The sequence below is a fragment of the Vidua macroura genome, chromosome 4, assembly GCF_024509145.1.
Source record: "Vidua macroura isolate BioBank_ID:100142 chromosome 4, ASM2450914v1, whole genome shotgun sequence".
In the NCBI taxonomy this organism is placed as follows: Eukaryota; Metazoa; Chordata; class Aves; order Passeriformes; family Viduidae; genus Vidua; species Vidua macroura.
This window is the reverse complement of record NC_071574.1, coordinates 61,876,494-61,900,532: the sequence shown is the minus strand read 5'-3', so window position 1 is coordinate 61,900,532 and position 24,039 is coordinate 61,876,494. Positions and strand designations below refer to the sequence as shown.

Sequence of the window (24,039 nt, the reverse complement as noted above, 5' to 3'; positions counted from 1 at the left end):
AAAGGATCTTAAAATTCTACCTATTTTACCTGGCATTTTCAAACACAGTCATTGAACAGAGAAACTGGATTGAACACTCTCCCTATAACCAACCATACTCTACAAAAGATCAATTAAAAGGTATTGGATTTTTCAAACACACGTTCAAACATTGCATTGAGACATTAGATGCTGCAATCAATTGTCCTTCCCCCATAAAATGGAAGTTTTTGTGTTTTCCCAGATCTTACATTTTTATATTAATTAGTTCAAGGGGAAAAGCCAAGAATGTTCCAGCAAATACCTGTGGCACTGTGATGAACTGGGACAGCACATGCCCCAGTGATTTGGGCAAAAAGCTTGTTTATTTGTGAAGGCATCTCTGTTCTTCAGAAATGCATCTCTTTCAGACAATTAGCCATGCAAAAGCTTGGAAAGTGACACCTTTCACTCCCCCTTTTTTCCCCACCCCTGAAATATGATAATGGACAACAAACTTACAGCAAAAATACAGGTCAGCAGCCACACATCCCCTAAAATTTATGCCAGTATTGAAGGCATGCACCTTTATTTTCCCTTCTTTCACTGTCTAGAGAAGTATCAGTGTAGAAGCTAACAGCAAGTTTCGTCATAACAGAACCTTTTCATGCTATGGATATTTTTTCCCACCTGCTTGCTCCTGTTTAAATTGGAAAGATATGAAGCATATAACAACATCTACAATAAAAATAGGGCAGTGATGACAGGTACATTTAAATCCTCACTGAAGATGTAATGAAGGTAGATTGTCCCCTTACAAGGAAAACTGTTGTCACTTTCTTTTAAATACATGACTCATATATATGAAACTTAAAACCTATAAATGAGGTCAAGTCCAAAAATAAGTTACAGCAACAATTCTTGTACTGATCTATACAGACTAAACATCAGTATTGAGAGAGAAATGCAAGTCACTCCTGTTTTGTCTGTGATGCTTAAGAGGCTATTCAACATAAGCTGTTCCATATTGTCTTTTTACCTTCAGTCGTAGGGGTAATTCTTCAGGACTCTTCCCTGCCAACTCATCATCTTCCTCTTCCTGCATAATCAAGTTAGATGGGATGATTCCCTTTGCGTACTTCTTGGTAATTTCAACAAAGTCATCCAAAGCAATAAATTTTTTAGCTAGAAAGATAAAATGAAAATATGGAATAAATTTTATCACAACACTGTATTGATTATGAATTGGAATATTAATTTCTTTTCCTGACAGAACCTAGTCTACAAAAACTGAACTACTGACAACATAGGTTTACCTTGCAACTTGTCCTGAGATCTCTGCTGAAAACAACAATCTCCTTGAGACAGCAACATATATAATACTCTACATCTTGTCAGATCAGCAGGTAAGTTTGTTATACTGATAAGTAGGATAATGAAGTGAGTGAATGTAGCTTATCTGCAAGGATTCCACAGGAAAAAAAGACTACTGGATTAGGTCATAGTTTTAAATCATAAACTATTTTATCTGCTTCAGAGAAATATTCAACAGCTGCATTGGAAAGAAAGATGTTACAGAAGCAGTAATGAATTATCTGCATATCATCAACTGAAACACTGACTTCTGATTTGTCATTTAGCAGTCATTTTTTGAGTTCAGAAGTTACAGACAAACAATTATGGGAAATACACAATTAATTTATCTATGAGACTAATTATGGATTACCTAAAGTGTATTAATTTAATATGCTATGTGGCCATACAAAGGGTCTCCTCCAAACTGTATCAATTGTGATCTAAAACAGCTACCAGCAACAAATGAGACCTTGCTCTGTTTACATAGAGACAAAATTCATCCCTCTGCCCTGGAAGATCCTTATCCACTCCTGTGAGCATAAGGGAGGCACAGAGTTACTACTGAAAACTCCAGGGAAACAGCAGGACAGAAGATGATTTTTACACTGGTTCAAACTCTTTGCACCCAGTTCTCTACATTAGCATGAATTAACTTGTTTCTATGGCAGACAAGCTTGATGCAGTTTGTAAAGGAGAATAATTAACAGCATTTTTTTTCCATAAACCAAAGCAAATGACATTGCTGTATACATGAAAGAACTGAATGACAAAAATCTGTAACACACTTCCTACACAGTAAATTTAACTAGTTAGCTGATGCAAAGATATGAAAGCTCGCCTGCTTACTAGTTTGACATTTTAAAGAGACTGATAACTGCTTCATCAAATTCAAAACCAGAAGATTAATGGGTTTGGGGCCAGAAAAATTTTAAATATGCTACATTTATAGAAGCAACATACAAATAGCTTTGCATTTAAGACTGAAAACACTGGAGATATAGAACAAAAAAAAGTATTTGTCTCAAGATACATATTAGAGGAAGAGGAATGTTAAGAGTTCAACAGAAAATCAGCATCTTACAATCTGTCTTTTGGTTTAATCTCACAATATGGATGCTGTCTTTGGCTTGGGCTTTTACCGCTCCTCCTCCTCCATGCATGAACCCTTATGTCCCGCAAAATACCATCTGGCATGCCTCCCAAGAAACAAGAAAGGATTTATTTTTGCTAACTATTCTTATTATTCACAGACTGTAAGGCAACTTTACTCGCATCAAGAAATCTCTGAGACTCTTTAGGTGTTTTGGGGGGCTTCAGATTAAGCCTCATATGAAAGGTGTCATGTAAATTTACTGTCTTATTGGGAAAAAATATACAGTGCTGGAATAATCTTATTCGTGTAGAATCAGCAAACAGACATGTTAGAACCTCACAAAAATACCTTAACAGCACTTTTACAGGATCATGGGACATCCTGAGAAGGAAGGAGTTGTTAACTTACTATGTATAGATGGCCTATCCACTGCAATGACATGCACCCTCTCAGGCATGCAACTACTGCCCATTGACAATGTCACCTCTAATTTTCTGTTTATACCTCCATTAAGGACAACCCAGATCAGATATCTGCAAACACATATCTGGCTTAAAAATTATCTTCCAAGTATGGTCAATGTACTAACACTAAAAGAAGAATCTCCTTCTGGCAAGGTAAATGAAGAAACTCAGCGAGTCAGAGAAGTAAATTCTGGAGAGTAACAGTTTTCTTGTTCCTCCATGAAAAGGTAAAAGCTCTTTAGAGAAGAGGTAACAGCTTAACTCCTCCTTTAATTGTTTGATGAAAACTTTTCTTTTTTAAATGTCATTAGTATTTTGTTACCCAAGTGTCTCTTAAATTGATATAAAAAGTGTATTTTGTAGATTCTACTTTATTATTCATAGATTTTTTTCAATTTGGTTACAACAAATTCCTCAGCCTCCCCCCACCCATCCTAGGAAAAGAAAAATATTCACATCCATTTCTGCCTACACTTACATGTATGTTCATTTACTGCCCTGCTATTTTATCTGCAATTTAAGCTTTAAAAAAAAAAATCATATTTGCCAGTTCCTTTTCTAATAACTCTCTGAATTACTGAAGAATCCAGAACAAAATGACTTGCTGTGCACTCACTTGTAGCACCACAAGCAAGTTCACCTAAAGAAAGAACCCCAATGCAACACAGCTCAAAAGAACCCAAATACATCTGCATTATGATACAATGACTGGACAATGAAACTCAACAGTCTTGTCCTTGAAGGACTGCTTCTAGCTTGCCAAAAGTGGCAGCCAAGTCACAAAAACAGCTGACATAGTCTCACAGAAGGCTTGATAGGACCACAAGCTTGCTTTCCAAAATATTATTTCTCACATCCCTTAATCCCTTGTTTTCACACAGGCAGGTGCCCCTGTTCCTCTTTTACTTCTGTGAAAGCTAATGAAAACTAAAATACTCTATTCTTCTTCGGAATGCTATTTTTCAAGTCACTTGTGTTGCAAACACAATTCTTGAAGGTAAAGGCCAAATTTACCTAACGAAATGTAAATCTAATCTTTCAATGAGTTTAAACCTGCAAACCTCCGGATTTGACTCCCTACTCCATGTATGACACTTCAGTTTCACATAATCTTAACTTCAGATGTATTAGTAAACAATAGGCTTTGTGATATTTAAAAGTGCTCTTCAAATACTGATCAAGATTGCACATGACCTATTCAATATGACTTAGTGCATTTCAAGAAACTGAGGTTTTCCTGACAATTAATAATTGAACCTTATGTTAAATACTGTTCTTGAAAAACTACACATGCTGCATTGTTGATAATTCATTTTCTTAATATAACACTTTGACTTTCCTCCTAAAAGCCCAAAAGCACATCAGTATTTCTTAGTTATGCCACACAAAGGAGAATTTTCACTCCCAATCCCCACCTCACCAAACCTTACAAAACTCACAAACTTAGATCTACAAATCTGACTGACCCTGTGTGTGTTAAGGGGTTTAATTCTTTGCAATACACGAACTAAGCTGCTGTAAATAATGAAAGAAGTATCTTGGTGCATCTTTCCTAAATCATTCACTGAACAAATATGAAAAGACAAATATTAATTATAAGGGAAGGGCAAATGGAAGCTAGGCAAATAGAATGAAGGATCTGTCTGCATTTAAATTGGTGCATAATTCATTCCCTCACTGTAATCAGAAACACTACTCCATTTAGAACTAAAAGAAAATATTGAAAGTGAAAATCTTCTTTGCTGAATAGACTTCTGAGTGCTGAAAGGGCAAGAATATAAAAACAACAAATGACATGCAAACTCCCTTTAGTAGTTGACTGCAATGGTGATGTCTTCTGTGAGTTCACATGTAGATCAGTTATTTGTTTTCCACACAGAATAAACTGACACTATCAGTTTATTGCAATCCAAACTTTCTACACATTCTTAGTCTGGCAGCACAAAATTGCTTACCAAAGCAAACTAGAAACTAAAACTACTGGCCAAGACTGAAGGCAGCAGCATGTACTCACATTCACTGTTCACTAATCGCTCCAGCATCCTTCTCTGCTTCTGCACGGACTTTGGGACTGGGCCAGGCTGCTTCTCACCATCTGTTTCAATAACAGAAGTTTATGGAAAGTCAAAGCAGTCAACTAAAGTGATCAAACAGTTACTGCAACATCTGGGGAACAGTATTTCTTCAAAGTAGGGAAAAGACAAACTTACATAGAAACAGGTAACAAGTGCCTAGTTTTCTATATTCCCGTTACTGTATTAGAAAAAGAAACACGACTGCCATAGCTAACATTTAGTGCTGTAGTGGCAGAATGTCTTGAAGACTGAATCTGTAAACTGAAACATGTGAGGTATCATCAGGATGACTGTTAGAGGGAAAGAAAAATCAAATACAGCAGATCCATAAAATATTTTCCAAAGACAGCGAGTGGTAAATAAAGGGATTTTAAATATATGGTCAATTGAACAGGTCCTTAAGTGACCCACAACCTACAGCAAGTGTTGGTCCAGAAAGCATTGTTATTAAAAGAGGATTAGTCTTTGAGAGAGTTACATTACCTTAAGTAGATTGTACATTTACTATTATCTCATTCCTGATTGTTCATAAAGCCCTTTACATTTCGAGCTGTACTGTGCCCGTAAGTCTGTATTTTATCAATACCATAAATAAATTCATGAACAAACCTTCATTGTCAACTTGCCCAACATTTTCCAGCAGTTCAGAAACTGCTAATTGTTTCTTCTTTTTTGGATTTAATTTCCAATACATGACCAAGGCAGCTTTTCGAACAGCTCTCTCCAAGTCAGTCTCAGATGATAACTTTTTCACCTCTTCCTCATTCTCAGAAGTTATGCCTCAAGAAAAGAAAAAATACATTACATACTCATTCCACACCATGCAGAAATGATAGCTTTTCTCACAATTTATTTTTCTCAGTTTAGTCTGAAACTTCTCAAGTTTCAGTCACATTCTGACCACCTAAGTAAATTACTCAAATACCCTTCTGTGTCCATGGCTTATCAAAATCTAACCACATTGCTCAGATTTAAACTGTACTTCAAAGATGTGCAAGACATACATTATACTATGTCTTGCTTCAACTTTTGAAGCACAATGGATCAGGCAAAAGGTAGTGCAGACAGGCATGGGTGGCATGCAAAGGCACCAAGAACTGAATAAAAGTGGGTTTTCTTTTTTGTTTTCTTGGGGTTTTTCCCCCCTTCATAAGAGTTCAGATAGTTGGCAGACGAGAAGAGACCATTCGAAGCATGGGAAGTAGCATGAAGGAAGATGAGAATCTTAAGGTGGGAGAAGAGAGTGACCAAGACCAATTAGAAGAGAGGTTGGAGAGGGGCAAAAGAATGAAACAGCAGCAGATAAGTAGCTGGTGTGTGGTTATGTACGCTCTTCAGAGTCAAAGAAAAGAAGCTTCCATGAAAGGTGAGGACGAGAAGAACATGCATGGATTTCATTAAAAAATTCGAGCAATTAACTAACAAAAATGCTTTAATAAGCAGTATTGGTAATTAGTGCTTTTTAGATTACCTGTTGGAACAGTTTGTTAGCAACTATTCATGCAATTTTGCCAGGATCATTTCCACCATACTTTAACCCCTCTTTTCAGAGTTAAAAGGAGAACAATATTGTTTCAGATAATGTGGGAAGTGCAAGCAGGAAGCTCCAGAGAACCCATACCTCTTCTGTCTGCCAGGCATCTACGCAAGAGTTTGACGGCTTCTCTTCGACCTTGCTTAGCAGCAAGGATGAACCAGTCAACTGCACTACAATTGTTAAGTTCTTCATCCTCCTCTTCTGCTAATTTCAAGAAGTGCTTCCCCACCTATAATAAATAGGAAACAAAATTCCTTCAATACTGAAATATATACTACTTTGTCTTTATGTTTTTCTCTTTTCTTCCCTCCCACCCCCTGGAACTCAGCTAAGATAAATTCTCTCTGAACAAAAGGTCAAAACATTTGCTCCTAGCACTAAAGAACATAGCTGTAAGCTGATCTTCTGATTGGAAAGATCTGGAAGAACTGGAAGGAAGAAGGAATTGCAACACATTTGGCCAGGCCATTGAATCAGTTGCCATTGGTGTTCAGTTATCTGGCGGAATGAAGTGAAGCTCATGAAGCTCAAGTTAAAAGTTTTCTTGAATTTTTTTCCTCCTACAACAATGACCAGACAATACTGCTAGTTTCATTTTAGAGCCAGAAAAAGTAAGTGTAATGCAATCTGGTGCCAGTGACAATCAGAAATTCAGGTGAAGCTATTGACAAGGCCTTGACATGGAAGCAGGCTTCAAGAAGGGCAATCCCTGACTCACACCAGTTCAGTCACTGAAGGTCAAAGCAAACTCGTGATTATTTGGTGAATGGAATAAAACTAATACTGCTTAAGCATCAAGCAAATTCAGTGAAAAAGCTTATAAAAATTCTCCCATTCAGGATTACAGAAATTACCAAGTAGGTATCTATATTACTTTTTTACAGGTAAGAAAAAAACACCACCTTTTTTCTTCCTTCTAAAAATTAAAATATATGAAAACGTACTAGTAGATATATTTATACAATAGTATGAAACACTTCTGCTTATCACAACACAAGGCAATAAAAAGTTAAATGGCAGAAAATTACCAGAACTACTGGACATTTTATCTGCATACCTCAAGAATGTGGGAAATATTTTTGCTTGGCTCACTGCACTCTCTCTCTCTGTAATGTTACTGCATTCAGTTACATTTTAGAAGCAATTAATGCAGTAACTTAATAGCTTTTTAAATCCACAACATTATCTGCTGGAACAAAAAACCCTGTTTGAAAGGTTCTCTGAAACTTTCATTTGTTACTCCAGCATTTGTTCCTGCCACGAAAGGTGACTAAAGAAATACTGTTCAAAGATTAATAAATCACATTACCCTTATGTAGATTAAATGCACTGATATAATCAGAAAGGTCTTTCTTCTTCCAGTAAAGGTTATTTCTCCAGCCATTTAACTGGTTTCATACACTTGAATGAGTGCTTGAGCATCTTCCACACAGAGCGTTATTGGGTAGACATTAAATCCATAGCACATACAGTGAAGCTATCCAAAACCATATAGAAATAAGGAGCAAATTGGACTAGATAATCCAAACATTGATTACAAAGTCATGCCAGAGTTCAATGGGAGGTGCACACCAAGAAGAGAGTGTATGAGACAAAAAAAGAAAAAAATGTTTCAGCAATTGCATGGTAATCTATCACTCAAATGCAGATGTACCTACAGCTATTTATTTCAGAAAGGAATTGCTTGAACAAGTTACATGGCAAATAACATCCATCTGACAAGAACAGCTCTTTCTTAAGCAGGTTTTTATTTATAGCCATTGAGATTTTGAGCAAAACTTCAAGAGTAGAAGCACTTAATCATGCAGCTCTTAAGTTTCTAAGGACCTCTTGGACATAGAAACATGTATTGCAACATCAGCTAACAGTTCATGGGACTAGTCATAGCACAAAAGGCACATAGCACAAGCAAAATGACAGCATAACCTGTTTCATGACTGAAATGCTTTTTGGCTTGTCTGTGGTTATAACAGCAAAGTTCCTACATCAAACTACCTGAAAATGGCTGCAAAGCTCTGGCCTGTAGCAGTCAAAGGAAGAAGAATGGATGGGAAACAGTGTTAACCTCAAATCTGTCATTTAAGCAGTCTGGGATTTTCTCTTTCTGAGAGAATGAGCTGAAAGTGTGAAATAAAGTCATACTTGGTAACAGCTTAACACAGACCCTCACACTGTACTTCTCTAAAGGTTGTTCCCATCTCTGGCTTTGCTAAGTTAGGTGGTCATCTCAAGCAAGATGTCCCCTTGCAGACATCCTCTTAAAGGTACAGAACTGCCTTTTCTCCCTTACAGAATTCCAGCTGTGTTTCGTTTATGTAACTGCCATACAGTTATTTCTTGAATAAAAATACATTTACAGTAATACATGTTGACAGCCACTCAGACTGCATTTATTTCCACAGTCATTGCAGAATTATTTTTGAATAAACACATAATAATAAAATAACTACAAGCCATTGAACCAACTGATTTCTTATGTTTGACTTTGCAATTGTTAACAACAGTACAAAAATAGCATCTCAGCTTCTCATTTATGCTCCTACAAATGTGAGAAATAAAAATACATTTTTCTAATTGATTCTAAAGGAATGTATTCAACTATAGAGAAGAAATAAATTTCTTTTTGGGTTTTAAAAACTGAAAGCTAATTTTCTCTCCACAAATAACAAGAAATGTGACTGCATAAAAAAAAAGAAATTACTGTATTTTAGGCTCCATTTCAGGCAGTCAATTCATCCTGAGTGCAAACTGAAGCAAAATTGTATGCTGTATCTTTTTATGGTAAGAATCCTATCATTGTGTGGGAATAGAAAATGTACACAGTTAAAGAGATAAAGGAAGAGAGTGAAAGTGGAATTAATAGTGAAGGAGAAAAACCCCTATCATTCATATACATATGTATGAATCACAGACTTAGACTATGTACTCAACTGGAAATTATATCCTGAAAGAATATTATGTACTTTGCTTTCTTATGTGTGGAGAATAGAGCCAAAAGATGGATTTTACAGCAATGATTCCCTCAAGGATAATGTTTCATCCTACACAAAGCTACCAGCTGTTTCAAAGTGAGGAATTTGTTACTATCTCAGGTTACAACTCCAAGGTCAGCCTGCCCCTGAAACAACTTGAGATGAAATTGGGAACAAGCCTAGCACTGCCATATTTTCTTTTACCAGCTTTAAAAGAATTACTTTCCCATCCCCACCTCTGATTTTTATTTACAATAGGAGTGGTGATCCTTGGGGAAAGATCCAAACCACCAATGATCATGTAGGAGACTCCTATTTGGCAACCACTCCTATTTGGCATCAAAGCTGAATTTGGAAAAGAATGCTCAAGTAAAACAATAACCAGGTTAAATATAAATTAAAACCCTTCTACACAATTTTAAGCTATTTATAGTAGACCACTATACCAGGCAATAGAATGCAGTGGAAAAATGGTACAATTTTTCTAAAACCCAAGAGAAAGCCTCAAGTGTTAACAAATGCAGGACAGAACTGATATTATTAATTCAATTTTATGTGCCATTAAATAAGTAAAATATTTCAATAAACGAGGGGCTTCTTTTCTAAAATGTGTAATTCAACAGAGAAATGGTATATGAGCAAAACATCACCAACAACCTCTGTCCCTGCTAAAGCACCTCTGGCAGCTTCCTCCAGAGTCCAGCCTAAGAGCCCTGGTATTTTTGTATACAGTGTAGTGCTGAACCAACAGAATTCAACAGTCCCTATCTGCACAGCTCCACACATGCTTCTTTAAAAAAATAAAAGCAAAATCAGTTCTGTACCTTTTCCATGCTAAAGAGTTGGACATGAAGTCACTCACACTCTCAAGGAAACATTTCTCAAGGCAGAGAAACCATATGGCATCACCTTCCTTTGAATAGTTTAGCATCTAAACTGACACAGTTCAACTGAGGAAGAGGTGATAGTTCTGCAGCAGGCAGTGCTATTCTTGGAATTAAGAGCAAACAAGACCGGACAAAAACCATATAAAATTACCTCTGTTTGTGCTTTTGGTTCTCCAGCTTTGGCCCTCTCAAGCAGTTCTTCAAAGAGCACTTCAGGTTCTTCCTTCATGCCCTCTATAAATTAGATAAAGAAAATTGTTTACTAGCAATAGTTTAAAGTATTTTTTAAATTGTTGCTGTATGTGGTTGAATAATTAAATTATTGCAACTAAAAAATCCAACAGAAGGGTTTTGCAAGAACAGTGGAAATGAACTTATTACAATATTGACTGTCCATCTCAGTATTGTACTTCAGCAAATTTACCCTTATTTATGTTATTTGCTACATGCCACAGGATGGCACAGTTTACAGTTTCTCATTTACTTCCAAAAAATTTGTTTCTCAATAGAATATTCATTACAATAAATACGATGCATGTGGAACATGCAATATGGATCAGCTTTTGTACTATTACTATTCTTTTCTTGATATCACTTCAGTCACCTGTCAATCTCTTTATTTAGCACTGGAACCTTTCCTAGGATTTTGAAAAATTAATCAGCCTTTAAAACAGAGTATTTGAAAGTTCACTCCCTCAGTCTCTAGAGAATACAGAAACTAACAACAATTACACCTGCTAGCACCTTGGGTTTCTTTCATTTTGCTCCACACTCCACCTTGTATTTTCCTTCTTACCCATCTACTGAACACATACAGACTTAAACAATTGGTTTTCTTCAAAAGCATCATACTGCTCCACCAATTAACAGTAAAGAAAAACTCAAGAGCTTTATCTGATATCCAGTGTTTGCAAACAACATCGTGCTGTGTGCTACTTGATGAATAAAGAATTAATTAATAGCAAAGCTGATGAAGGCCAGGACTGCTAATCTTTTATGAGATGACTTCTCCTAAGTTAGTTTGGAAAAATTTTAAAGAGAAAAATCAATACAACTTGTATGTTTTAAGTTGGGTAAGAATGGACAACTGACCACTGAATCAGAGTTACAACTTTACTAACCAACCAGTCTAAAAACATAGTTAGAAAGGCAGACCCAAATTCTACACTAAGTACCCAAGTCTGACCCCCACTGACCACATTACCCCTCACAAACACTGTGTGACACTTTGTAGCTACATCTGAGGGCAGTGGCAGCATGAGAAGTGTGCTTGGGAAGCAGTTTCCAGATGAAGGAAACTGGCCTTCAGGCATTCACTCCAAGTCAGAGTCCCTGCCTGACTGGGGCAGCAGCAGTGAGAGCAGCTGCTCAGCAGCCCTGCCAGCTGAGGGGCCAGGCACTATCAGCTCTTCTTCACAAGATGGCAGGAAGGAAGAAATCAACCCCATTCCACATGAACTCCTGAAGAACAGGCTACAAGTCAACACTTTCATTAAAATGGATGTATTTAACAAGAGCAAATCATGAAGTAAGATTTCTTCTTCACCATGTCACAGTTTTGTCTGCCAAGTTCTACTTGGAAAAGTTCTAATGCCAGATTATAACGTGTTGTCTGGCTAAACAAGGCACATAATGAAAAATAATTTTCATTTAGTACTTGGTCTTTTCAAAAAGCTGTAAAAATATTATTGTAAAATAGGCAAACAGCATCCCAGCAAAATTATGCCCTGATATATAACCAACATAATTTGAAGTCTAAACAAGTCAGAAGCCTGTTTTCCAGATGGCACCATTAACACTAGCAAACATCTCTGCTAATAATAAAGAGGAAGTTACAGGAAAGAGCATATTGTTTGAAAGAAGTGAAAAATTTATCTACCCACCCCACTCAAATGAAACAAGCTGGGCAAAGCAGTACTTTTCTTTTTCCTCCTGTGCTTTCAAATTCCTTAAATCCTTTTGCATCAAAATTTCTGTATTAGCTGAATTAGAATGCCTTTTGTTTTTTCTATTCAGGGTTTTCTACATGTTGAGAACACCACAGACATTTCAGTGATACTCTGGATAATATAGGAGGCACCATTCATAAGTCAGTGTTAAATAATTAAGTGGAATTTACACACATAAGAAAAACAACAAACTATAGAAAGCAGTTGGCTAAACTGATAAAAGCTCTAATAAGAAAGACAGTTCTCTGGCAGCTCATATGGCCATATAAGCTCCATTTGTACACACAAGAGCATGGCACAGCTCTGACCCCTTTTAGCTCTTTTTGCTAAGTAGAATGTGTTAGATAAGAAAATGTACTTCAAAAGAAAGCTGAAGAAACAAAATGGGAATGTTTTACAACACCAGGCTATAGTTACTTTATTGCAATTACATTGCAGATTAACATGTACATAATGGTATTTGCAAAAATGGGGGGGAAAAAGAAAAATTAAAAATGTGCAGCCTTATGGTGAATTACCTCCTTCAATGAGAAAAAAAATGGTGTTATTGCTGAAACTTGTTGAACTTATTTTTTCTAACAGAGCTGACTGCCAGGGGAAAGAAACACTTTCTGCGGTTATTTTCAACCTACTGCCCAATCTCTCCCACCCAGTTATCAATTCTATGTACTTGCAGATGTGACCTATGAATATAAATAACAGATAGTTAATTAAAAATATGCCTGTGGGTTGATTCTGTAGTTCTAGGGTAAAGGTGGAGGAACAGGTTGTGGAGATCAAATTTAGAATATCTTAGTATATACAGTTCTTGTAACCAGCAATATTCTTCCTCTGCTTAAAAGATAACCAAGAGGATAATTAAACAGGTCAAGCATGAATGACTCCAGTTTCACAGCTGCCATCACCAATCTACTTTTCCATAATGTATATAGGTCAGTTTCTGAAGGTAAAAGGTCCAAAACACAGTCAAGGTGTGTTTTAGAACAAGGATGGCCACACAGTCTTTCAAGAACACTTAACAAACAACTACACAAGAGTATATGCACCCCCCATAACAATACCATAAGAAGTGATGACTGTAACTTATCACCCTTGTTCTTAAGCGTGTTTTTAGTCAGAAAATGTCTTATGTATTCCTCCCACATAAGAGTACTGCAATAGAAATGCTGTCAGTGGAAGCTTTTATTTTCCAGCTTTGCTAAGAACTCATGCCTTTTTAATGTCAAATTTTACTCTGTCTTGAATATAAAAATTTCCACAAGACAGGAACACTCATCTTTCAATACTTCATATATCTTTTATGACAATTAAAATAGACTTCACTAGCTGTTTTGTGTCAAGTGTGTTAATACAAGCCAATGAAATCTATCAGTCATTCAAGGCTCACAAGCACTGCAGTCATTCAAATGAAAGCAGGCAAGAGAAAGCACAAAAGTTTAAGACAGCACATAGCATTCATAAAAGAAATTAATAGCAGGGATATAGAAGGATGATTAGTACTTAATATTTGCTGTAGTTCCAACCCTGCCACCAAGAACTCAAGACTGTAAAGCTTAGCTCATCACCAGGCTGCTCTATAAAGCAGTTCTCAATATAGTTAATTCTACTTTCCCAGAGATAGATCATTCAACACAAATTAGTTAACTGTAACAATAACATTATTGATAAAATTTTAGTGGGTTTGGATTTTTTATTTTTGTGTGATAAAGTCTTTGGTTTAAGATATAAAATGATACTGCATACTTTAATTTTTCTCAGTTTCATTAAAAAAAAATGAAAAAAAAATATTTGTGATCTGCAAAGTATGATGCAGATGCATTTCTGACTTTGCTGCATTTATGTCATAATACTACAGAAAGATAGCTACTTACTTTTTGAAGCTTTACACATTATTTGGCATGTTGGTCACATAAAATAAGATTCCAGCTTTGTTGCTGTAAGCTCAAATGGGAATTTAGGCAGGCATTTTTACTATTTCTGCTAGGTTTTGATCAGAAATAGGAAATGTTTAAAAATTTCTTTAATACATTGCTGGGATGCAATTATTGTCCCTTACCTCCGAAATTTAGCCATTAAATTGACAAAAAGGCAGTCAATCCACAGTATGGGATTAGTCCAAGTGAGATTGTAAGATACCAATGCTTAAAACTTTAAATCACAAAAGGAAGCTGCCATTACAGATTAAAGAGTAAATAATCTATCTAAACCTCATCTTTGGACTATATTGAAGACTAAAACCCAACAAACTCTTCAACATTCATACTAAGTTTTGAAGAATGGACTTACAAAATCTAGATAAGAAATATGTTCAATGCAAAGGACTTTAAAGACAAATAAAAGTAAACTGGGGTTTACTTTATCACAAGATTTCCTTCCCAGTATTCTAATACAAATCAATAATAGATGCAATAGATCCCCAACTCTTTTAATTCCCTTAACATACACAACTAAATCACATCATATGAGCATCACTGTAGTTGGCTGACTTGTCGCAGAGTCTGATCATATACTTAGCAAAAAAGTTTTACACACATTTTAGACAAACACTGCTTCCAAAACCTCAGCATTTTAAGTGACATTGCATATGACACTTCCATTCTTGAATTCTGAAATCTTTAAAGGCACGTAATAGTCCTTTCACGTAAAGGAAGATTTTTAGTTGTATATATAGGCACACAAAGTGGATCATACACACACACCCATCACACAGAACACCCTCAATTTTCTCAGTGCCCTTCTAACCACTAGGAATCACTGCCTTTCTTCAAAAAAATCTAGTAAAGTTATTTCAGGCAGAAAGAATCAATAGAGTGCATGCTGAATAATAAAAGTGTTTGTTGATTTACTTTCCTACCAACACAAACACATTAAAGCTCTCAGCAGTGGATTTACTCAGCTCAACGGACTTTTAGCCCCTTGCCTGCTAGTATCACCCTTGGCCAGGTGCACACAGATTTCTTCTTAGGTCACAGCTATAGCACCTGAATTCCAGATTAAGCAAGAGATCAAAGACCATGAACAGGGAATAACAAAGAAAAAAATGGTATTTTAAAGGATCACAATTTCTTACGCCTTTTGAGTTGGAGATCTTATTTGTTCACACAGTTATTAGAGGCCGTCCCCATGACAGTCATGCTATCATGCACAACAAATAATTTTTTTAAACAAACACAAGCTAGGGACTTCTAAGTGCTTTGAATGAAAAGGTGAAAACCTAGTAAGAACAGGATAAATGGAAAACTGAAAGCACATTCTCAGAGAGGAAGCAACAATGAAGCATTCATACAAAATATGTAAGTTTAAAAGAAATTACAGGTTTTACAAGTGAATATTAAAGCTCATGGAAACTACTGAACAAAAGACTAATGCATTAAGCAACACTCACACAAAGAGTATGAAGGAAACCTGTATGGCACACACAATTTATATGATCATGACTTCATGCATTCATTTAGGCTCAGAAAAAGAAGTGACAGGAATGTGCAGTAGGAGGAGGATAAAACCTACGTGCTGGGAAGAATAAAGGATCTGAGATGACAAGATACAAAACAAGATTTCCATATTGGCCCTCCCATTTCATAGTACAGGAAGTATTCCTGAAGTGACTAAAACCAGGCAGGAACAGCTAACCATATGCACACCAAAATAGTATGTTCAGTCCTACCCAGTGGGAACATGCCTCCAAGCTTACTGAGCACTCACCTAGAAAAATACATAGCCATTTCACTATTCCGTGAGAAGATCTGACAGTTGACACAGGTGAAAATTATTATCAAGGTGGCCCAGCAAAGTGAGCCAAGCAAAGGCAGTCTTAAAAATGATCTTGCAAATTGTAGGTTTAGGTATAGAATTTTAAATGTAGTTTCCTTAAACTTTTGTTTGAATAAACATGATTTAAGACAAAAAACAGAGCAGCAAAAAGGCCAGAAAGCAACTACATCCCAGAAAAATATACATTCAAAAACAGGATATGATTTTAAATACATGTAATAAATAACTTCATATAAGTAGTTCCTCCAACTAAGGAGGATAAAAAAAATTACAAACCTATTTTTTTCCCTAATTAAGGAAAAAAAATATACTGGCTTGGACAGATGGATCCAGCTCATATTTACATCTCTAAAGATAGGGAGCAAGGCTTCTCACATAAGTCCTCTAAACAAATTAGAATGCAGTTTACATGGAAAAGTGAGAGATTAAGAAACAGAATATGAAGATTAGAAAAACATAGCTTTCATTTTCCCAGGGGAAAGATTATCAGTTTAGATGCACAGGGATATAAAATAAGGCCTAAATCGCTCAATACATTTATATGAGTGAAAGAAAAAAGGGCTAACACCAAGATGCCAAAATCTGTTGATGATTCTGTGTTATTAAGGAAAAAAAACAACAAAAAACTTAAGCAAAACCAGCAGAAGGATTTAATGATAATTACGTGACAAAAGGCTAAATGAAATGCAGCAAACCACAAAGACATTTTATCACTGCACACACAGTGGTAAGTTCTGAACTATTATCACTTAGCATAATACCTTAGAGTTGTAACAGTGTTTTATGAAAAACACAGCTCAGCACTAATAAGACACTATTATCAGAGCTTTATAACCTGAGGAAGAAAGTGAGGAGAATGAAATTGAGAAGGTAAATATTGTAACTATTCAGTGTCTTTCCAAACACAAGAACTCAAGGGCATGAACAGATTAAAAGTACTTGGCCAATGCCAAATATTTCTATGAGCTTAAAAAGGCTTTTCAAAAACATTTAGGCTGCAAGTAGCAAAAGAACATTCTGAATAAAATAAACTAAGGACAGCAGTAGCACTGCATTTAGAAAAAGCCCCCTGGCTCTAACAGGCATGCTGTAAATAACAGTGTAAATGATTCTCAGGAGAAAGGTAACAAGAATCTTGAACCTGAAAAAAACCCATTACTGATCTGTAGTGTTCGCACTGAGTATTGACAGCAGCTTCCATGAGCGTTCCTAAACTGGAACACACCCATGCTAGTTCAGGTGTAAGAAAAAGCTCAATGGCATCCAGAGGAAGAAAAACTGCACTTCATGTTTACATTAGCTTTATTCCAAAAGCTCACTACTTAACTTCAGTGGGTTTTCTACTTATAAGAAGTCACAGGATGTCAGGCATCTCCCTCAGTGTCACATTATTAACTGGCAGAGTAATTGAGACATTTGATGGAGTAGTATGGAACAAGATTTCATCCCCAGGCATTTCTACCAGCTAAATTACTGGGGTGGGAGCAGGGAGTGAAGAATGTCTTCTTTGACATTACATCTTCTCCCACATATGAACAAATTCTCTATATACCATGAAGAGCACTGATGTCTGAACTGAACTTTGTCACATTGCACAGCACTGTACTTGGAGCTTCAGGCATACATCACTTTACTGCTTTAGCAAGAAGGTTTTACTGTAATTGAATCTGAAAGGGAGTACTGGCTCAATTACAAGGAAAATTACTTGCTTCTACTGTGAGTGGATACTAGCATGAATAAACTACGTTCACTGCTAAACTCCACTCCTCCCACTGTGCTCCACAAGGTAAGATGAACAAATGAATGTGTAGGTGAAGACTGACATGGCACAGAAAAGACAGATACAGAATTATTTGTATTTGAAAAAGCCTCTTCTATGACTTCCATTATCAGACTTGAAGCTGGATTTCTACTTATCCTTTTTTTTTTTTGTCTAGGAATTTCCATAAAAATATGCCTCTGAAGTGCAATATGCAAAGCTTATCCCATTCTTAGTATTAATAAAAATGCTTGAGTAGTACTTCTAGATAGGATCCAACTGTTCTACAGGTAAGTTCAGAATCACAAAAGCAGTCTTTGCCACAATTTTGATCAGAGAAAAAATTAAAAAGCAGCTATATAACCCAGCATTGGATTAGGCTGAAAAAGAAATCACCAGTAAAAGGTCAAACATATGCTATGAATCCTGTGCCAAAAGAATTTAGGGTGGTGCATCAAAGGACCTACATCTCCTTAACTATTACCATAAACATTTATAAAGACAATCAGCTTGCTGGAAGCCAGTCAGTTTTTAATACTAATTTTTCATCCTCAGTTTGCATTCAGCAGCGTTGAAGTGTGTTCTGTTCCCTAGATTTCCATGCCTTTGGCAGAAATAACCCAAAATGAACTAGCATCATCTGGTTTCTTACAAAAGAAAAAGCATAATTTGGTTTCTTACAAACCAAGCATCTACCTGCTGAAGACAACCCACCTGCAAAACTTCTGTATTTGCAGACTACTTTGAGGCACTGGCTCTTTCAGCTCTGCATGACTGAATGGCATTCTCAGACAACTGCTGAAATGGAATCCTTCTCCTATACCTCAGTGTTCATCAGTCTTGTTCTTTATTCATCCAGTATTAACCTTTGCTATAGTACAGGCAGAAAATGTTATAGCTTCTCATGAAGTCAGTAGATGTCTTACTGCACTGTTCAAAACTATGATAGGATTGTATTGTAATCATCTGGTTTTATTATGGCACTTAAGAAAACAGAAAGCAAAAAACAACAACAAAACCCAAATCCCAAAGCATGACTGAACCATCAGAAAAACACCCTGTCACAAACATGAAGCAGTTAATTCATGTTAGAAGAGTGAATGAACTTGCTTTAAAAATTTTCACAAATTAAATACACTAGCTATAGTGTGGATTTTGTGGTGGATTATCAGTAATAGCTCATTTGCTAGTATGAAGGAAACTTATAGCATGGGATAGGGAGCAGGCAACAAGAATGCATGCACATACAAAGTAAATAATTGAAGCCTATTTGTCAAGCAATAAATAATCAAGAAAAAGAAGGAAAATGAAAGCTTATGGGGGTGCCTGTTCATGGATATTAACTAAAACGCATAGAGCAACACATTTTGTGCAGAATCTCCCTACAAGGTACTTCTTTTGGAGTCACGTCCTATATATTACATCCAGTTCCTTTTGGAAGTGCATGGTGGTAATTCTGATAGTGTTACACTGGATTTTATGCAGGAAAAGTTCTTTCTGTAAGCAGAAATCTGGTAACTTAATAAAAAAAATCAAATTCAACAATTTCAAGGAACAGCACACAGCTTTTTATTTCAGATTTTATTTTCAGTATGAAACAAGCTTTCTAGAATCTCAGACACCCGTAGGAGTAAAGGCATACACAATTAATGCAAAATAAAAATAACTTATTTTGTTAGCAGATACTGTCTAAGCTCATCTCCTATGTGAAAGATGTCAGATCTCTTCCATTCATCCACAGGTAGAATACATACTTTTAGAAAAAGTTGATCTATACATTTTATAAGAGTAAATGCAGGTTCTAACAGCTTTGTTTTGTGTCACTGGATTGTATTGTTGAGCTTTCAGTGTTCAGGAGAGCCAGCCTGAGTTTCTAGAGAAAACCTCCTACTCACTTTCCACAAGTTCCAAAAGCTCAGTGGTATTGTGTGCAGTAACTATGTAAGAGTAAAGTTTCTGGAAAGACTGACATTCCACTTAAAAGCTGGCATCAAGCATCATGTCATAAACATGATTTGTACATATTAAATATAATGACAGAGAACTGACTGGAGGGGAAGAAGAAATACTTTGCTCAACAAACATCAACTATTTGAAAAAAGGTTTTATTAACTTTAGATGCTTAGCTGCTCATCCATGAGTGTTAACTCCTTTCATCCATTCAGAAACCTCCTGAATTTTTAACTGGTAAGGGCTTGGTACAATTAAGAGAACACTGCATGTTTTTCTTTTATGCCTTTAACCTCCATGGCCAGATCTTAAGACAGTCCTAGTAGTCCCAAGAACAATTCCAAGTTCTTATACTACCATACTTTGGCAGGCATTCCACTTTAAAATGTGATTAACAGCAATGGGAGAGAAGGGAATAACATTTGTTTACAGAGCTGTTCAAGTCTAGGACTCAACTCTACTTTCTCTGGGAGGAGCAACACATTTGTAGATATGGTAATAGACTTAGTCACGCCACAATTGCAAGTCATCAAATAGCATTAAATTCAACTGGGAACAACTTCTGCAGCCCCACAAAATGAACATAAATTGTCAGGAGAGCATTAAAAAAAATCATGTAGGTGGAAGACTAAGAGTGATATTACAGACTATAAATTTTAAAAGTGGAGGAAAAACCATTCTTCAAATCTGTATTTTTCTAGCATAGCTATTACTGTACAAAGATCTTTTAAAGTCATTAAAACAATTTTATATGTAACTAATGAACCAGTCCTGCTTATTTTTCCATGCAGGCATCTCTGATTGATTTATGGATGAGCTGGGATAAATCTAACATTGGTTGGATCAAATCTAAATCTGCAGTTCCAAAACTGTAGAGTTAAAAATAAATTAGCATTTTGTCACTTCTTAGTTGATAATCATCAATATTAACCATTTCCATCAAAAAAGAAAGGAGAAAGCAATGAAAACAATGCGAGAAGATGAGACCATAGAGCTCACCAAGCCCACATATTTTTGTGGATGCAGATGGAAAGTTATCCTAACAACCTGCACAATGCACATAGAATTTCAGCAATTCTGCAGTTTGAGCACTTCACCACATTGACATTCCAGCAGTCCATTTGCTGTCAAAACAGAGGGGCCCTTAAAAAAGGAACATTCCAACTTTTTAGCAAATTCACAAATCCAGTGGCTTAAGGATTTCTAACGGTTAACTTTTCAAAGGATTAGCTTTACTTGCCAGTTTACTGTTCCCAGTCTCACCTTCTAACTTTCACAATGAAGTGGGGCTGCTGCTGCTGTGAGGGGCTCTCCAGGAACACAACAGCTCCAAGTCTCTCCTTGACTACTGTACTGTAACAGGGATTTGTTTGCACAATGGAACCCACATACTGGATCTCTTCTGAAGGAAACCAAATTGGAAGACTCCAACCACTAGATTAAATTCATAAATTTGCACAAAAGGAATGTCAAGTCCTGCACACCAAAGAATTTATAGGACTACTCCCATTTCATTACATAATTCACTAATATGAGTATGGCTCTTCCCTTTTTACCCTCCTTTCTTCCAGGGACTATGCTAGAAATTTTCTTATCATAAACAGATCCAGATCCACCTGGAAAAAATGGATGAAGACTGAGCTAGGGCACCTTCCATAATCTGGTTCATCATGTGAATGTAAAAAAAATTGATAGCAGTAATAGTATCTTTGTTATTAGCCAAAAAACCCATTTGTGTATTTCAAATGGTAGAACAGGGAAAGATGGAGAATGTTTCCTCAAATAAATGGGTGTTCAATCCTCCTCCCATATAGGGTAAAAATACCAGCATGTTACTGACAATAGCAGCAGACATGAAAAAGCCCATTTCCATTGCTCTGCACCAACAATGATGTCCCAGAATTTTATCAGAAAATACAGTCTTTTGTTTGGATAGAATCCTTTCTCTCCCACAGCAATGCCTGGAAAATGAGCTTTCTAGGAGCCTGAGTATTTAAAGGTAAAGTTTGAAGGTGCATTAATAAACTGACAAATAAATTGTTAAGTAATTAATACTTCAAGGCATAATCCTCCCCTTCAAATAATCAAAGGTTTTTCTGAGATTTCTTCAAGCTTTGCACAAACATTTCAGTTTGCCTCAAGAGTTATTCTGTAATAGGTAACTGCCAAAAAGTAAAGACACAGAAGTGCTAAAACAGAGCTCTGAAGCAAAGGTTCTTCATAACCTTAAGTGGAAGAGGGTAACACTCGGAAAATATTTGTAAATTAGAAAGGTTCCCTATTTGTTAGCTATCATTTAGCAATGCCTTGGAGACATACTGTTATAAATTGTTGCAATGCATTGTAAACAGTTTAAAAGATTTTTTTTACTATTTATAAATTTGAAGTCAGTCAATTAATAAAATAATTCTCTTCCTAGAAGTACAAAAAACATTCATAACCAAAGTACACACAGAACTCTGTATATCTACAAACAAAATATAATAAATTGATTCCTGTCTGCAAAGCTCTCTGTACAAACACCTTCCCATGTGTTCTCAATTCTAGAACGAGATTACAGCAAAACCATGGACAAAAAAACCCCAACTAGTTCCTTAACCAAAGAGACCTTTTTTCAAGCACTGCAAGTTAGCTTTGCAATTTCTCCTTTCCAACCTTACTGGCTAGCAAATGTGCATGAATGATGTAATTATCTGTTTCATGCACATATGAAAAATTACCATCTTCTCCCTAGCTTCTCTAGTACCCTAGCATGACCTCTTTTACCTGCTGACTGGCACAGAGTCAATTTTTACTGAAGATACGTTACATGCTTGAATGTACTTGAGCATTACAAGAAATGGAAACTCTTCCAGATAACCTCCAGCACAATAAATGTTCACCTGGGGTGAGAGTCATCCAGTTCAAGTTATCACTGTGGCTGAATTGAAGCAGTTATTTGAATCCAGATGTGACAGTCAAGTATCTGATCATGACTGTATTGTGAAAAGTGTCTCTCAATTCTGCTTTCCTTTCATCTGAATCAAAACATCTCCTGGGACATACAGATCTACTAACTCAGCAATACAGGGCACTTACCTTGACTGCAGCCTCAGGCATCTCTTTCAAAAAACATTAATAGCAGTACTACAGATACTCACATGCTAACTAAGTCACCACATTGAAAGTGCTTATTTTCCAAGCTCTGTTCAGCGTGTAAGTAGAGGAAATTGTTTCTCTAGCAAGAATGATATTTTTAAGCCTACTTGGAGAATTTGGTGTTGGGAGCTCCAGAGCTCTCATCCAAGCTCTGTCTTTTCACATTGCTTTAAAACTGTATCTGAAGGAAGGAGATTCTACAGAGTGGATGAAACACAGAAACCAGAAAGGGGTATGTAGCACCTGGACCAGAAACTGAGGGGCCTGTGCACCTCAGAGGCATGAAAGTGTCTTATGAGATTTGAGTCTTAGTCAGTTTCAAAAGACTTCACTAGCAAACACACACTGGTCTTCCCTGCTATGAACAAACTCTCCTGTAATTTGCTTACATGAATACTGATGACTCCATGGCTTTAAAATTTTAGGAACCATAATTAGTAGTGTATATACTTTGCTCACTAATAAGCTCCCTGTCCATGAACATCCTTGAAAGAGTAACCATTTTTTTTCTCATTTATTTTCAAACATGAAAGCCAACATATTGACATTCACTCCATTCCTACAAACACAAGGAATGGAAAACCAAAACCATACATAAGCAGAACGCAAGAGTTTTGGGTAGAAATAGGAATGCCCTCATTTTCTTTTTTAACACAAGAAAATCTGTATCTATAAATTATCCTAATGATTGATTATTTTTTTCATTATATCCAGATTCAATTTGCTCAATAAATTCTCAAAGTACTGTTATTACCTCCCATTGTGAAAGAAATTATTCAAGGAATAACACAAACATTACCTACATGATTACCTAACATTACCTATTGATACATTAGCAGAATAGAGACTGAAAAATTGCTAAGAAAAAAAATGGCAGTTTGATCCAAAGGAAGTACCTGTGCTGCTGAGGATACTGTGTGTGTTTAAGTGCTTTACTGAGTCAGAGCCAAGGCATTCATTAATTTGCTGGATTACAATACAAGATATGGATCATGCTGCAGGAATAGATGATGTGATGTATGCTTCCAGGAAACCAATTACTTAACATTCACTTTGATGCCTTAAACACAGTGTATATTAACAAAAACTGGAAGAAAAAGCACAGATCAGAAATACAGATATGGTGTCAA

The 24,039-nt window shown here is 36.2% G+C and overlaps 1 protein-coding gene across 3 annotated transcripts in view; it reads right to left on the bottom strand.

The window, feature by feature from the left end:
- The window catches only part of WFS1 (wolframin ER transmembrane glycoprotein), a 32,609-nt gene that overhangs the window by 3,299 nt on the left and 5,271 nt on the right, over positions 1-24,039 (bottom strand). For all 3 annotated transcript variants that reach the window (XM_053976061.1, XM_053976063.1, XM_053976062.1), the window contains exons 3-7: positions 10,494-10,576; positions 6,568-6,712; positions 5,556-5,726; positions 4,886-4,966; positions 998-1,143 (exon numbers count right to left, since the gene is read on the bottom strand). In XM_053976061.1, coding sequence (XP_053832036.1) covers positions 998-1,143; positions 4,886-4,966; positions 5,556-5,726; positions 6,568-6,712; positions 10,494-10,576 — 626 coding nt within the window. The remainder of the gene's footprint in view (positions 1-997; positions 1,144-4,885; positions 4,967-5,555; positions 5,727-6,567; positions 6,713-10,493; positions 10,577-24,039) is intronic.